At 38.7% G+C, this 16,520-nt stretch overlaps 1 protein-coding gene across 5 annotated transcripts in view; it reads left to right on the top strand.

The window, feature by feature from the left end:
- GNB1 (G protein subunit beta 1) overlaps nt 1–8,943 on the top strand; it is an 83,796-nt gene extending 74,853 nt beyond the window's left edge. For all 5 annotated transcript variants that reach the window (XM_073316859.1, XM_073316857.1, XM_073316854.1 and 2 more), the window contains 4 exons: nt 782–848; nt 4,020–4,221; nt 4,817–5,033; nt 8,834–8,943. In XM_073316859.1, coding sequence (XP_073172960.1) covers nt 782–848; nt 4,020–4,221; nt 4,817–5,033; nt 8,834–8,940 — 593 coding nt within the window. In that variant the 3' untranslated portion in view covers nt 8,941–8,943. The remainder of the gene's footprint in view (nt 1–781; nt 849–4,019; nt 4,222–4,816; nt 5,034–8,833) is intronic.
- The last annotated feature ends 7,577 nt before the right edge of the window (nt 8,944–16,520 follow it).

Here is a 16,520-nt window from a genome sequence, read left to right as displayed (position 1 = left end):
GGAGAGTTAGATTGATCCAAGTAATGTCATGAGGGTTTGTTGCCCTTGTGTATAAGGCCACCAGTTTCCTCTCTTCTTGTTGTCTTCGTACTTATGAAGCAAGATACATCTCTTCTCACACTCTCTTCTGCTTGGAATGTGAATCCTTATGATGCTCACAGCCCAGGTTGTCTCAAGTAAGACCTATGAGAATTTTCAATCCTAGTCTTATGTGAAAGACTATCATCTGTTCGTTTAGGTCTCTTCTTTTTTCTTTAACAACCAAATGGACTTTTTGTGTTTTCTAGTGTTTTACTCTTTGCTTGGATAAGCAGATCAGCAAACATCAGATTGCTGTAAGATTCAGTCTATAAATTAAAGTGGTCCTTAACCAATTACTGTGATCAGTACTACTTGTGGAATTTCTGACTATTCTTGATGGTTTCCTGTCTGAGTGTATCTACACTGCAGTCAGAGGTGTGACTGCAGCACATGTAGACATATTCTAGTTAGCTGTGTACCAGTGTCAATGAAGCCACAGTAGTAAAGGCTATATACAAGCCCACCTGGGGCCCAGGTTATGGTCTTGGACAGCTATCCTAGGCTGCTGCAGTTTCAGTGCTATTTTATCTTGCTAGATCAAAGCTATCTGAGTTATGTCTACATGTGCTGCAGTCACATCTCTGACTGCAGCGTAGACATTGCCCAGTATGTGCAGGAGATGCTTCGCTACGTGACCAACTCAATCTGAAAAGTAGACAGGAATTTGCGGCTTTGTTCAGCCATGTGTTACTTTTTGCAGGTTACTTGTCATGCTGCCGTTTCCTGGATGATAATCAAATTGTTACCAGCTCTGGAGACACCACTTGGTAAGCAGTGTTACCAACTGTAACATTTGTACTAATGGCTGCATATTCAAAAATATAGATAATATATTATGGGGGAACTTGTCATAACACTTAGTAATAGCAATAGTGTTAGTGCTGTATGAATCCTATGTAAGCAGTCTTTGGTGTAGAAATCTCATAAGACAGCCTGGATAAAAACCTCTAATGGCTTGCAATTTAGAGGAAATTGCAAATGGAAATACTGCTGTTAAGCTCTACAAACTATGCTTTTGAATACCCCCTTTTTAAATAAAATGCATTGGGTGTGTGAAGACCCAGACTTCGAATTTTTTCCTTTGCATTTGTCAGACCATAGGTTTTTCTTACCATTTAGGTACTGACAGACCTATGTGCTAAGTAATTTTCATCGTTGATGTTTTTTATTAACATCTCTGATAAAAAGAATGCAATATTTTTAAAATGTAAAACTCTTTACATATGGTCTATAAGAGCTCATTCAGAGCAATTATGGCTCACTGAGGAAAGAATTAAAGTTTTGACAATATGGATTTTGATACATTTTGGAGTTATAGCTTCAAACAAGTCTCCTGTACCAATGGTTAGTTATGGACCAGTGTCTGATCAGAAGAAATAGCTCCCACAGAATGGTAATGTCTGTTTAGTTGAGTCTTGTGTACTTTTTAAATATCCATTATCAAATTATTGGGGAGTGAACTTGATGTATACAGGCAGTAAAGAGTCACAATTAGTGCATGTTTTACAGTTGTTTTATGCCAGTGCCATTTTAAACCCCCCCAACATTTTGCACTTCTCTTTTGCACTCTGTTACTGATTCGTTGTTTCAAATTTTGAAGTCCATGATATATGTTCTTATTGGTGATAAGGTGGACTATGGATCCATAGACAATTGGTTGTCATGGGAAGAATAGGCTGAGTGAATTAATGACTTTTTTCCATTAAGCTCTGTAGTACTATTATAGAAAATAAATATTAAATATTGAATCACATTGGTAAAATTATTTTTATTTAAATCTGTAAGATTATGAATAGCTTTCAGAAAATCTTCTCAAAAAGTTAGCAGAAGTGAATTTTAAAGGAATATCACTGAACGTTTAACAAAACATTAATTACAAAACTAAAAAATAATCAGTCTTTGAAAAATGTTCTATTCTGTGGTCCACTGGCTTAATATAAACATAATGTTCTGTTGTAATTTGTATACTCCATAGTCCATTTTCAGAGATCAGCTAAAACACTTATAGGTGCTTTCTCCTATAGGAGTTGTCTGTAGTGCATTTGCTTCTAGAGGTTGTTATGCTCTAGTCTCACTAGCAAAGAAATCTTGTTTTTGTGGGCTGTACTTTTTATGTAGTTTTAGCTCTTCTGCCATAACCAACAAAAGAAAAAGCCCCTTTAGGTAACAGATCTATAGAATAAGGCTTAACAAGACTCAAGATGTTCAACAGATTCAGTCTGTGTTGTGTTTTCACTGAATTGTTACTTAAAATGGATTTAATTTTAATCCATCAGAACTGGAAAGGTAACACCAAAGTTAGCTCTATTTCTGGACTTGCACAGCATTTCTGTGCTGCTTGTAGTTTGGCCTGTTTAAACAACTGCTTAACCAATAAATACTCATTTTATCAAAAAATTCAATGTAAACAAAAAAATTCACTCACTGAATAAATAAATCTTAAAGAGAAAATAGTAGAACATCCACTAGGCAGCAGTCCTTACGGCAATTATTTTGAAGTCTTCCTAAGACATTCACTACGGTTATGTTGGTCCCGTAAGGACCCTCCTATTAAACGGCCTTCTTGAGTGGCTGCTTAAGATGGATGTTGATTGTACATGAATTTCTTTAATATTAACATGATTTTTCAAAATGGAATGGAAACCTTTTTAAATACACCAAAAATTGCTAAAGTGATGCTCTTTGTACTTGATTATATAGCTTTAGCAGGTTTTGACTGTTGCATTTAATAATTTTTCTAAGTCCAGGTAGGGTGTTGAGTACACAAATTCTGGCCTTTTCTTATGGCCTCGCTACTGGCAAGGGATTCCTTTTTGTCTTGTTCTTCTTTCTGCATATGCATTTCTGAAACACACATGGTTCATAATGAAAGCTGGTTCTATTAAGAAAAAACTTCTGCTTTTGTGCTGATGGTTCCCTTCATTTATGGAAGGAGGAAGCCAGTAGTCTCCTTCCTCTAAACCTGCACTCCCCTAGAATGGGGAACTAAAGAGGAGACTGACATGAAGGGCATGATGTTTTCTAGCTGCAAATGGATTTGGGCTGGAACACTAAGCAAAATTTCATATCCTAGTTGGAACTGACTACTGAAGGCTGATACAGAATTAATTACTGAACATATGGTTTACATAACCAGGGAACCTGAAAACAAGAAAACTGGCTTCTGCACTGGTTCTAAGCCAAAGCAGAATTCTACATTATGCTCACTTACTGGGAAAGAGAACAGACAAGTTAAATGCTTTCTTCTAAACATCTCTGGAAAGTCTGCTGCTTTTGTGGGTGATGCAGTCAGTATTTCATCCCCTTTTTATACTATGTGATTGTCACTGTGGTGATCTTACTGTCAATGGAAAAGTGGGGGCACTGACAGCCATGAGGCAACAGTGAATTATTCTGGCTGAATTATACACCCTCAAAAAGCCTCAAAAATGGAAACACTGACTCAACCTTAACTATAGCAGCAGTAGTGGGTGCTACTCTAAAGCAGCTCTATGCTAGTGTTAGAGCACTGCCATGTTACAGAACTCCATGTATCAACAATGGTGAACATTAGTCACTATGCTGTCTATATTGCTGGTAACCCAGCCAAGAAGCAGATCCTCTGTAACCAGAAATAATATGTGGCTCCATTTGAAAGTACTGGTGCCTTTTTAAGGCAAAGACTGAGAGTTTGTGTATGATATACTGAAATGTCTCAAAGGAGAGCATCTTCTTCCCACATACTTTGGGATTAATTTCCCCCTTTTAATTTTAAATACAAAAATTAAACCAGAGAAAACAAGTGACAAACCAGCCAAGTCCAGACTAACCAGCCCTGTCTGACACTGTCTGAACTTCTGGTAATGTACTGCGAGACTTACTTTAAAAAATCAGTTTTATTTGATGGTTCTAATTTTTGTCATTTTATCTCTCCCTCTGCCCTCCCCCCTTTTGTCAAGCGCCCTTTGGGATATTGAAACTGGCCAGCAGACGACCACCTTTACTGGACACACTGGGGATGTCATGAGTTTGTCCCTGGCTCCTGATGCCAGGTGTTTTGTTTCTGGTGCCTGTGATGCCTCTGCCAAACTGTGGGATGTTAGAGAAGGAATGTGTCGGCAAACATTCACTGGCCACGAGTCAGACATCAATGCCATCTGTGTGCGTATGAACTCTGAATTGGGGGAATGGGATTTAAATTCATGATGTATACTCTGCAGTCAGCTGTTAGAATTTAACACATAGTGGATCCTGTAGTATTACAGCATAGTTTTTCCAAAACACAGTGTTTTCCACATTTGACAAAACTACATTCAATTTGTTGTATTGCATAAAGTTTATTGCAGTACATGGCAATTTGTTAGGTGCTTAAATAGTATGTTACTAAAGTTTTGTTGATAGTAATACTTATTATTTCATCTTCAGAAGGCTTTAAAAACATTAGTGCCTCTGTGATGGAGCTAATGTACTTTTAGCTCCATTTTACAGATAGGGAAACATGCAGGCAAAGGGATGTGGCAAAGAACACAAAGAAAGTCAAACCAAGCCAGGAGTAGATCTTGAGTTCCTAGCTCCCAATTCTGGGCAGAAGACGATTGGCCTGCATGAGTGTTCCACGGTACCAAATGAAAGTGCAAAACATGCTAGATCATTATCTAAGATTTCATAGTAGCTGGCCAAATGGAAAAAGCCCTGTTCCCAAAAGCTGCAAAACACAAAGTATCTTATTCTATAATATCTTTGTTTTGTTTTAAAGTTCTTCCCAAATGGCAATGCATTTGCCACAGGCTCCGATGATGCCACATGCAGGCTCTTTGATCTTCGTGCTGACCAGGAGCTTATGGTTTATTCACATGACAACATCATCTGTGGCATCACTTCTGTAGCATTCTCCAAAAGCGGACGTCTCCTCTTAGCTGGTTATGATGACTTTAATTGCAACGTCTGGGACACACTGAAAGCTGATAGAGCAGGTAAATAGTTTGTGTGTTGGGTTTTAAATACTATCAGCTGCACCTAAAGGGGTGACCTATTGACAGTGCTTTATCAAACATTAGCACAGTGCTGTTAGCCTACTGTAATTAACTCAATAATGTGGTCTGCTGTGAGATCACCCCAGGTGAAGGTATTTTACTTGTGTTGTCAACATGCTGGTAGATTTGTAAATGTTAGTGAAGAATATGGGGTTTCTGAGAACAGAAAGTTACCCTCTGCAAACAGAACTCAGTAAAAGAATGACATCTGGGAAAATTAAATATATTTTTACCTTCAAAGAGCTTATTTTACACTTGGACTGTTTAAACGTATTTGACACTTTATGAAACACCTACTATTAATCACTTCATGTATGGAGGGTCTATAACTGTGTAATAGTTATATGAAGATAATTGTCATTAGTAATTCACTGAAACAATTCAGGTTAAGAGTTGGCTGCTATGCTGTACTGCAGTGCTTGAAGCTGTTTAGTATTCCTCTGAGAATTTGCACTGATTTTTAGGTAGTGTAAATGTCAAGCAGAGATTTGTAGCCACTGATTTATTACCTCAAAATTCTTCACATAGCAAACAGTTCTGGATAGTACTTCTTAAAAACTCGCCCTTTATTACCTCATCTTCCACATTTTCTAAAGCTGCCTTATTTGTGTATTTAATATGAAATGTGACTTTGCATGTTTTGGAAGAAGAAACTGTCAAAGGTCGGGGAGGATCTTATGCTATTGTTACCTTATCTCAGTAAGGGTATCAGTACGTATCTCGCTAACATGACACCTTATCTCTAAGGTATAGCTGGATAATGTGCGTTTGTGGCAGTATTTATAAAATGCATAATAAGAGAAAAGGAAAAAGAGGTTATGTAACTTTATTTAGGGGTATAATGAATGGGAGGAGATGGGTATTGAATTTACCAACCCAGCTAGTATAGATGCCATCAGTTCCTAAAATATAAACTAATTAGATATTAGAACAGGGAAAGTACAAATTATCATAAATGACCACAAAGTTTCTGCTTATGATTATAGAATGTACAGAGGAGGAACTAGATAGATTAATGGAGAAAGTATTTCTAATTCTTGGAACGAGCACAAGAACAAAAAGCTAGGTTCTGTTTAGCATCTGGAGAAAGGTAATAAACAAAAATTGGTACAAACCTGATCACGGCTGAGGGGGAGACTGTGCTCAGAATAGAGAAGACACCAGCAACAGAGACGTTCTGTGTGGTGTTAGTACCTTCATTGTAGTCTAACAGCAGTGCTCCCATGGCTTGCTTCTTCCCCTGCCTCTCCCAACAAATGTACCTTCTATCAGTGCAGTGCAGAAATTGGCACAGTAGTAGCTCAAAGTTCATCTGATGAGTAGAGCGGGTTACTTCACTTTTCAGTGCTGTTTATGATTTTAATTGTACCAGGAACGTATCTTTCAAATAAGTGTAACATGGTTATGCTGTCCAAATGCACCTTATTCAAGGTTTCCCCACAGTGGTTATTTACAGTTGAAATCTTGATTTACAGTTGATACTTGAGGCCAAAAAGAGACATGGAAATGAAAACAAATTGGTAGTCTGAAATAGCATATATTGATAGGCAGAGAATTTTCCTTTAATAAATGTGTTATCTTCCTTACTACTGGCTTTAAATCAAGTGCTGTAGAAATAAAGTAACTTGCTGTTCCACCAGAGAATGCGTTGAACAGATGAATACAAGGTGTTACTTGTTGCTTTTGGATTATCTGCAGGATTTCAGTTTGTAAATTATTGTATCTCCATGGTAGTGTTGCTCCCAACACTACAGTAATTTCTTGTGATAAACTATTAGGTGGGTGATCCAAGCAGATTAGGGAACTCTTAGTGACATGTTACTACACTTCATAGTTTTTCTGTTGGGGAAAACTATATTTGGTCCCTGATGACCGTTCTTTTCTTTGAAGCTGATTAAGAGGAAGCGATGAGTTCGCTGGCCTGTTGAAATGACTAATGCTAGTTCCATTTCCTGCTTTGATTTTATACTATACTAATGCAGTGTGATTTGTCTTCAGTGCCTGTTTACTAATGTACTAGGTTGTACTTTTGGTTGACTTTTAAGTAGGAAAAACTACTTTTCAGTCCCTATAGAATAAATTACCATGCCTCAGTACAAATCTGTTTCATTAGGGTAGTGTTTATCTTGGGAGTCCTGGATTCTGCAGTTTCCTGGTTTGTTGGGGTTGTTTTTTTGGGTGATAAGAGGCAGTGACTTTTGCATGTCCTTCCTGCAGGGAAAGTGGAAGGGTGAAAATAGATGCACCACCACAACTGATCTGTCTCCCACTCTCCCAGAAATCCTATTGGTTCCCTGCATAAATCTCACCGTAGAGGGATGTTGAATGGGAAAAGGAATCACCAGTGTGGTTAGAGTCCGAAGGAGAGCAGTACTTAATAAGGAGGAAGGGAGGACAGTCTGCAGATGTGTGCAATCAGTTGTTAGAATCCTAACATGCATTGACTCATCGGTCACAAAATTAACTGCTCAAGCTTCCTCGGGTACTTTGCTTGGGGTCTTGCTACATTAAATCTCAAAACTATAATCTCAGTTTTACACACTTCTAGTGTATCACACTACTTCTACAATGTGCCCTAGAAGAGTTCCGAGCCATTTCATCAGCAGTGACAGCAGGCTTCCTATATGGCACTATGAATTTTTAAAGATGCTATTAACCACTTGTACATTTTTCATGTGTCTGCTGCTCCAGAAATGCAGAATTCATTGTATTAAGAAGCCCACTGATTCAGATGGGAGACTCTCTAATACTTCTACAGTATTAGAACTAGAGCTGTAGTTCTACAGCTCCCTTACTTTTTTTTTTTTTAAAGTTTAAGTGTCTCTTTCAGTCCCTCTCAATGCAATTTTTCAAAATAACATATTGGTTGAATGGAAGCATCTTCCATAGTAGCAAATCTAATGAAGGTAGGTGGCCAGTCTTTGTTTGCCTTTTCGTAATACATGTGCTTGTAATCCCAAAAGGAGGGCTAGGGCTCATGCAAGATTAAGTGTGTTTAAGATGCTCCAGCCTAACTCTGCATTTTTTATAGTCTAGGGTTTTTTACAAGACAAATAACACTTATAAAACTGTAGGAGGGGAAGTAATTGAATTTAGCAGCAATGGACTAATAAATATAGAATTCAAAACTGCTTGGGGTGTGCTGTCAGAAGTATTTTGAGAAACTGGTGATGACTTTGTAATTGACGTGATTATTGAAGGTTATTCCTATCAAGTGAAAATCTTGTGGCTAACACACTTCATGTTAAAAGAAAAGGAGTACTTGTGGCACCTTAGAGACTAACCAATTTATTTGAGCATAAGCTTTCGTGAGCTACAGCTCACTTCATCAGATGCATACTGTGGAAAGTATGCATCTGATGAAGTGAGCTGTAGCTCACGAAAGCTTATGCTCAAATAAATTGGTTAGTCTCTAAGGTGCCACAAGTACTCCTTTTCTTTTTGCAAATACAGACTAACACGGCTGCTACTCCAAAACACTTCATGTTGTCATATTCTTCATTTGAGAATCCCTCACTGGGTACTACAATCATTTCCAAGTGAATACTGCCAAAAGTTTGGGGTAAAGAAAACTATCAAAATCAGATTTGTGTAAATATTAAACCAAGTTAATGTTCCATTCTTCTGATCACTAGAGTATCCAATACAAACACACAAGCCCTTATCATTGAGTTGCTTGAAATGAAGTATGTATTCATCAAGATTCTGTAATATGCGTGTGTATTTTGTTTAATTTCTAGGTGTCCTTGCTGGCCACGATAACCGTGTCAGTTGCTTAGGTGTGACTGACGATGGTATGGCAGTAGCAACAGGGTCATGGGATAGCTTCCTCAAGATCTGGAACTGAAGTCTGTAGGTATTTGGGAGGGTAGGGAAGAACATCCTTAATTATCTTGTTTATAATCTCATTTTTTCTCATTTCAAATGTACATTGCAACTGCTTTTATGCTACAAGCTCACAGTTTGGTTTAGAAAAGTAACTAATTTAAAACACTAGAAATAAGATTAACTTCTTGCAGTTTAACTCTGCCTTGTAAAATTCTACTTGCCAAGGGGAAGTAATTTTTTTTATAGGTATCATTGACTTTTTTCATTATCATCATGGTACAGGGTGGGTTAATGGCTTTCACATCTGGGCTGGTAAATATTATTAAATCTTTTGAAAACGGTGAAATAAAAATAATGGATGTAAATGTTGATGTGGGAAGATAGAGTAGAGGGTGTGGGAGAATAAACGGTTTTACCAGACACAGAAGTTAGTTCATCCAGCTTAGAACTTAATGTTAGTGTCCGAACGTAAGTTTTAACAAAACTTTTTGTGTGTCAGACAAGCAACGGACTCCACCGTGACTGGAAGACATTTCCAACGGTTGAAAACTAAAATGATAGCATATCCAATCCAACCATACTAACTTGGACCCCCCATTCTCCTCAAAACTTCAAAGGGCAAGATCTTTTACCGTCTCCTATTGCTGAAATGAAGAGCACAATTACTTTTCAAAGAAGAATTTCTGCAGTTGTAAGCAAATGAAATTGTGCATTCCGTTTGGGACCATTTTTTGTCTTGAGAATTTAAAAAAGAAACACTATCATAAAAGCATGACCAGAAAGTAAACTTGAGCATAATTGTGAAACAAACTTAACTTCACTGTAGTTTTCAAGTTAAAGTTGAGAACTTTGTTTTATCTCACACGGTTTCAAATTTTCAAGTCACGTTTGTAGAAGGATTTCATTTTTTTTTCCACATTTCCTTTTTAAATACATTTCTTTATGGTCAATAAATGAGTAAAACAAGGGAGTCCTAGCCCAGAGTGTCTGGGGTTGTTAATGCTGTAAATTTAGTCCCTACTTTTTTTTATTTCTGTCTAGTATCACAAATAATTGTTGCACAAAACATGGCATCTATAGAATAATGTTAAGAAGTAAGGTAACCAAGCACATGCTGTACATGGTATTGAATGCTTGTTTAAAGAACCTTTCACCTTTTATGGGTAACAAATGCAAATCCTCAATTCCTACCCACCCACTCCCAAACCCACTGATTTAAAAAACAACAACAACAAAAAACTTTGTCCCCACTTGCAAGGGCAGTTTATATACCCTAACACTACCCCGTAGTCTCAACAACCAGGAATCTCTGTTTTTCAAAAGAGACCTGTCCTGCGCTTGGGTATTAAGTCAATTCTTTGTGTATGAAATGATGTACAAATCAATGTTTTGAAAATAATGATCTTAAACTTTCTAAGTTAAACAAAAATTTTTTTTTGATCGTTTGCCATATTGGGTGGGTTTACTCTTAGAATCGCATGCTGTAGAAATGCTAAAAAGTGCATATTGGACTAAGTCCTTAGATGTTTTTTTTCTTTAAAGAAATAACCTGTTTAAAAACTGTAACCATTGCCGCTGTATTCATTTATTGTTGCTACTCTGTGCATAAATCTATGAAGACTTCAAGTACAAAGCTATGCACGTTTTGGAGTAGCGTGAGAAGTCACTTTTTTTTTTTTTTTTTTAAAGAAACAGCCTGTTCAAACGATCGCTGTCAAAGATTCTGGGGTGAGGGTGGGGGTGGGGGAACCCAGACCATCTTCTTTATAAATTAATTCTTCACAGCCAGTTCCTCTTGTAAAGTGAGTTCTTTGCATCCGATTAGAATCATTTTTGTAATGAACAGGTTTTCCTGGCTTTCTTTTCAAATAAAATGTTAAAAGCAGCAGCGTTTGGACAGCAGATTGTTCTCTTAAATTCTCCTATCTTCACTGTATCCAGAAATGCGCCTCCCTAGCAGCAGTAGTGGCTTTCACCATTCTGTTTTTCTGCAACATTCTGTACAAAAATGTGCTGTAATTGTGCGTTAGGCCTGGATTTGGCATAAAAAAGATGAATTCCCTCTCTTTCACGAAACTACTCTGTAGAGCTTTCTCCGCACCCTGTATCCCTCTTCTTCACCTTTTTGTATTTAATTTTAAAGTCAGTGTACTTCAAGGAAGCTGGATGCAAGATAGATACTATATTAAAATGTACTGTTATTTAAGATGTAATAAAGCAGTTTGACATGAATTTGGTCTGACTGATTTGTTCTCCAGCTGATTGCTCTGCCTAAAGAACAAAACTTCTTAACCTAACAGATCTTGAGTGGTGAATTCAAACAAGCCCATCAGAAAAATGGCAGTCTGTGCTGTGACAGCTTCTGATGCATCTTTTGGATTAAGTTCAGCATTTTCAAGTGGTTGGATTTTTTTCTACCCTATTGCATACGATACTAATTGGCAAACCAGGTATAAGCCGTTACACAAGAGGCTTGGAAAAATTGCATGTCTGATTAAGTAGCATACACACGAATGGAGTCTTCTTGAGTGTTGGAGTGACAAATGTGCAGAGCTGACTTGAACTGTTTCACAATTTTTCAGCCGTGTGGGTGCACTGAGTGTACTAGTGTTTGTACAGTTACCGTTAGTGTCTAGCCACCATGTGGAATGCAAAATATGTGCTAATATAGGACTTACTATGTCCTTAGTAAGCATCTGGAGCTCAGCAGCTGCAGACATATTTTTCAGCATTGTTAAATATTTAAGACACACATTTATCTATTTGATTGTGAGAACCAGTCAAGAGCTTAATCAAGAATTGCTGGGAGCTGTCTATGCACAGACTCCCAAGTGAAGGTCACTATAGCGCATGGATCATTTGGTATTCATGGCCAAAGCATTCTTGTGTGGAAGATGCTACATTTATCTAAATATACAACTGCTGAGGTTGGAAACAGTCAAGAGTTCAATAACTTTTTAAAAATTGCTTAGTGCGTACCTTTCCTCAACTTCAGTAGAGTGCTCTATGAACTTACCCCAGCTGAGGATCTGGCCTACTAGATTTGTTTATTGGTTACACTGTTGAATTTCTGTATTTGGCATTGAGATGGGTGGGTAGGTAGGTAGGTATCAACATAAGGCTCAGCAGGAAAAAAATTAAAAAATCCTGGTTGAATTTCTATATATAAAATACATTTTGTACTGAACAAAACTGTGGGAAGCTTTTCCCTTCACATTTATTTATTTATTTACTTACTTATTTACTTACTTACTTTACATCCTGATAGATATTGGGGTTCCTTTTTTAAAAAGGATTTTTTTAAACAGTTGGTTTTGAATTATCAGTGCACAAAACGTAAGTCATAGTTATTTTTTAAAACGGAAAAAGGGTGTTTCTGCTCTTTGTCTGACTCAGAAACAGCTGACTGGATTTTCCTCAAATCTTTCATCCCCTCCCACTCAGCCAAAACATTGCTTGGGCTGAGACCAAACAAAAAATGTTTCAGCCCAAAATAATTTTTTTTTTTTTTTGCTTTTTTCCCCAAAAGCTGCAAGTGTGGAAAAGATGATGGTTCTGTAATTATTGTTAAATTGTAGCCTTAGTGTGAGCTTCTATGCCTGTGAACATTACATAAGTACGAAAGGCCATAATGGATCAAACCAATGGTCCATCTAGCCCAGTAGCCTGTCTCTGACAGTGTCAAGTACCAGATGCTTCAGTGGGAATTACTAGGGCAATTACCGTGTGATCCGCCCTAGTCATTCAGTCCCAGCTTCTGGCAGTCAGAGGTTTAGTCACACCCGAGAGCATGGGGTTGCAGCCCTGACCAACGTGTAGTAGTTACTGATGGATCTTTCCTCCATGAACTTCTCTCATTTTTTTTTGAACCCAGTTATACTTTTGGCCTTCACAACATCCCCTAGCAGCAACTCCATAGGTTGACTGTGAGTTGTGTGAAGAAGTACTTCCTTCCTTATGTTTAAAACGAACGGAACGTCTAGAGCACTTTAAAATGAGCAGAAATGCTTTAAATTTCATTCCAAATGTCTCTGTAGTTCCAAAAAGAAAAGGAGTACTTGTGGCGCCTTAGAGACTAACCAATTTATTTGAGCATAAGCTTGTGATCCCAGCTCCTGGGGAGGCTCAGGCCGGCGGATCGCTGGAGTCAGGGGTTCTAGGCTGCAGTGGGCAGTGCCGATTGGGTGTCCGCACTAAGCTCGGCATCGATATGGTGATCCCTGGGGAGCTTGGAGTCACCAGGTTGCCTAAGGAGGGACAGAGGATGCTGAATGCTCTGAGGTCAGACCCAGGAAGGTGGAAGTTGTGTGAGCTGTGTGTCCTGCAGACAGGCTGCTCACAGAAAGGAGGCTTCCCCAGAGTCCTGACTGGCTTCATGGGGAGCAGTTCCAGAGCATCGCCCAGGGACTCCGTGACAACTGGTGCAGTGGTGGGATCTCTTTCCCCTTGTCCCAGCACACAAGGCTCGTCACAGACAACTGCTTGGAGATCAGGGTAGCTCCCTCCATAGGTAAGTCAATACCCCAATGAAGTGAGCTGTAGCTCACGAAAGCTTATGCTCAAATAAATTGGTTAGTCTCTAAGGTGCCACAGGTACGCCTTTTCTTTTTGCAAATACAGACTAACACGGCTGCTACTCTGAAACCCGTAGTTCCAAGTGATTCTGCTGCTACTTTCCATTTCCTTGATATATTTTTGCAGCAGATGTTTCAGTTGTGAATTTGTCTAGTCTATAATGGAACCAGTTCAATCATTCTTCCTCGCCATGTGCCCAAATGTACCTTACCATGCTCCTTCCCATATGTTCACTTTTTGCTTCTAGCAGCTGCTGGGAACCCCTTTGCAAGCAAGGGGATATCTGCCAAGACTTACTGACTCCCAGTGTCAAGAGGTTAGTGAACACACAGTACCTTTATCGGAAATGTCAACGTATTTTTAGATCCCTCTAAGATATAACAAATATAACAGACAATCTTCATTTCCAAACTTGTACTTGAAAATATAGATGTATGTTTAAATGAGATTCATGTTTCATAGCATGGCCATTTTCCTCCTATTTAGCAAATATATTTGTTCTGAATACTATAACTTGGGGGAGAGAGGAGAATAATGTACAACTTGAAACTAATACTTAGCTCCTGTATAGCTTGTCCTTGTCTCTGTAGTGGGCCAAGCCCCTCACATTTGAACATCCTCAAAGTTTGACTAAGTTTGGATCTGGATTCAAACAGAGATTGCATCTGTAACATCCCTTTCTCTTTCTTTATCCTCTACTGATATCACAAAGAAGGCGTGACGCTGCAGCTGTTTTCTCTGGGCTCTAATCAAACCCTGTCCTAAAAATAGGGCTTTTACTTCATAACAAGTTCAAACTGGTCTGCAGAAGTAGGGCTGTTCAAACCAGTTACCTGCAATAATGGGATAGGGAACACAATACTAGAGGGAAAGTCAATGGTTTTGTTTGCCTAGATGCTGCTTCTCACATTCTCTTCTTCACACCCCAAGCAAGTGCCTCTTTAAAGGATTTAACTCTACAAGAAAGCAACATCTCCTGAAATTGAGAGAAATAATTGAGAAAATATCCCTTTGCCCAGTAGTCTAGCTGTCCTAATGTCACTCTGAAATCTAAGCAGTGGAGCAGAATGTGGCATCCTAAGTTCTGTGCATAGTTAAACCACAGTCTAGATTCACTAAATATCAACTATCAAACTGACATAAAGCGCTGACAGTACGCTCTGTGCTGTACAACATAGAAACAGTATGGTCCTTGCCTCCAGGAGCTTGCACAGTGAATAATACAGAACCACTAAATTGCAAAACCCTGACTGAATTTTGAGTAACTGTTTGAAATGCAAATCTATGTATTGCATTATGATCTGTGAGGTTTACAGAAGGATTCAGTGCTGTTCTTAAGGTAGGTAACGTCAGTAGTTCCTGCATTTTTCTGGTTTGGGGCTGGGAGGAGGCTATGATGAAAAAAAAACAGTCCCTCCAAGTGACTGATAACTTCCGTTGTACAGCACTTAGTGTTTTCCTCCCCTCTGTTTCAGGTGATTAATCAAGTACTAAACATTTGTCCAGCCTAATGGGCTGGGTGAAATTGATTAGTTTGTAATAAGCTTCACATCACTGAAATAAGGTCCAAATGCCCCACAACGACTGTTCTTTATTGCTCTGCACAGAGAAGGGTGAACAGTTCTCTAACCAAACAATACTGCTTGTATAGAGCCCGTATAGAATATAGTGTGTTAGGGGGTTGAAGGTCTCCAGCTTAGTGTCTGCCTCTGTTCTTAGTCACCCAGAGGGTAGCTGATAAAGGCAGTTTGTAGCTGAAATGTTGGAGCACTACCTATTCACCTGAGGATAACGCTAACAGTAAAAACATTTCATGTATCTGTTAATTAAATTTATTCTGCTCCAGTGAGCCTGGAGATTTTTAGAAGGTTCCAAAGGTACCACACTCCACTCCCCTCATGCATTCCTCTCCTAAGTGTCTCTGTAAAAGTACACAGCATCCCAAAATTTTGATCTCTCCAGTTAAAACTGTTTTGCAGTAAATCAAAACATACTCTTGCTCAGAATCATTCACTTGAATTAAAACAAACCCAAAGCCTTAATAATTCTGTTGTGTAATTTATTCTGATGTGACGAGGCATTGTTAGGCTTTACTGATGAAGGTAGGCCAGCTCCTCGGGAACAGATGCTCAGACAATCCACAATTCCCCTGGTGCCTGGTAGGAGGTGGGGTAGCATGTTGCTTTAGCAGGCTGCATGTGATTGGCAGATCCCTGGCATTCTGATATCAGACCATCAAATTCTGCCCTATCTTTGACTGCTAGCACTGCACCCCCTAAAGAGGGCCACTTGGTTTCTCTGCTTAGCAAAGGCTGTGCCAGGCATTGGACCCTTTCTTAAAGGAAACCTTCCTGTAGCATAATAAGTTATCCTGATAGCCACTAGTGTAGTCAAGGATAAACTTGGGTAAAGTGAATTTACCCACTTCTCAGTTGGGGGATATGGATTTTATTTTAGGAGCTTGCTTACTTTTTTAACCATTACACCTTGCTGATATTAATTCACCAAAAAAAGTCAAATACCATTTTAGTAATTAAACAGGAAAAGTACCATCTTCATGTGCCCCAGAACAAGTGAGAGCTCAGCTCCACTGAACACCGCAGTAAAATGGACAGTTGCAAAGCTCAGATGCATGTGGGTTTTTTTAATTTGTTTTTGTTTAAAGTTCTGGCTGGTTTAAAAGCTGGTTAAACCAATAAGGATTGTTGCCCAGGTGAGAGTGCTCATAATCTGATAGGACTCAATGGTGGAAGACTGGAGTGGTAACAGGATATGGAGCCTTTAATTTCCAGATCTCTAGCATTTGGGTCAGTTGTGACCATGCACTGTTACAGTCTGCTACAGGTAAATGAGTTTGATCACAAGCCAATTCCCAGAAGTCAGTTGTCCCCATCAGAAAATACACTGCTGCTATTGATAGTAATTCACCAACTTGTTGGCAGTCTTGGCAAAGGTGCCAAGGAGAAAACGGATATGGAGACTAAACTCTCTTCTTATCTGGAGGTTGTTCTGTGGGTCAGAACC

The sequence above is a fragment of the Lepidochelys kempii genome, chromosome 18 (assembly GCF_965140265.1).
Source record: "Lepidochelys kempii isolate rLepKem1 chromosome 18, rLepKem1.hap2, whole genome shotgun sequence".
NCBI classification, from domain to species: Eukaryota; Metazoa; Chordata; order Testudines; family Cheloniidae; genus Lepidochelys; species Lepidochelys kempii.
Note: the sequence above shows the minus strand (reverse complement) of the source record. Positions and strands in the feature narration are given on the sequence as shown.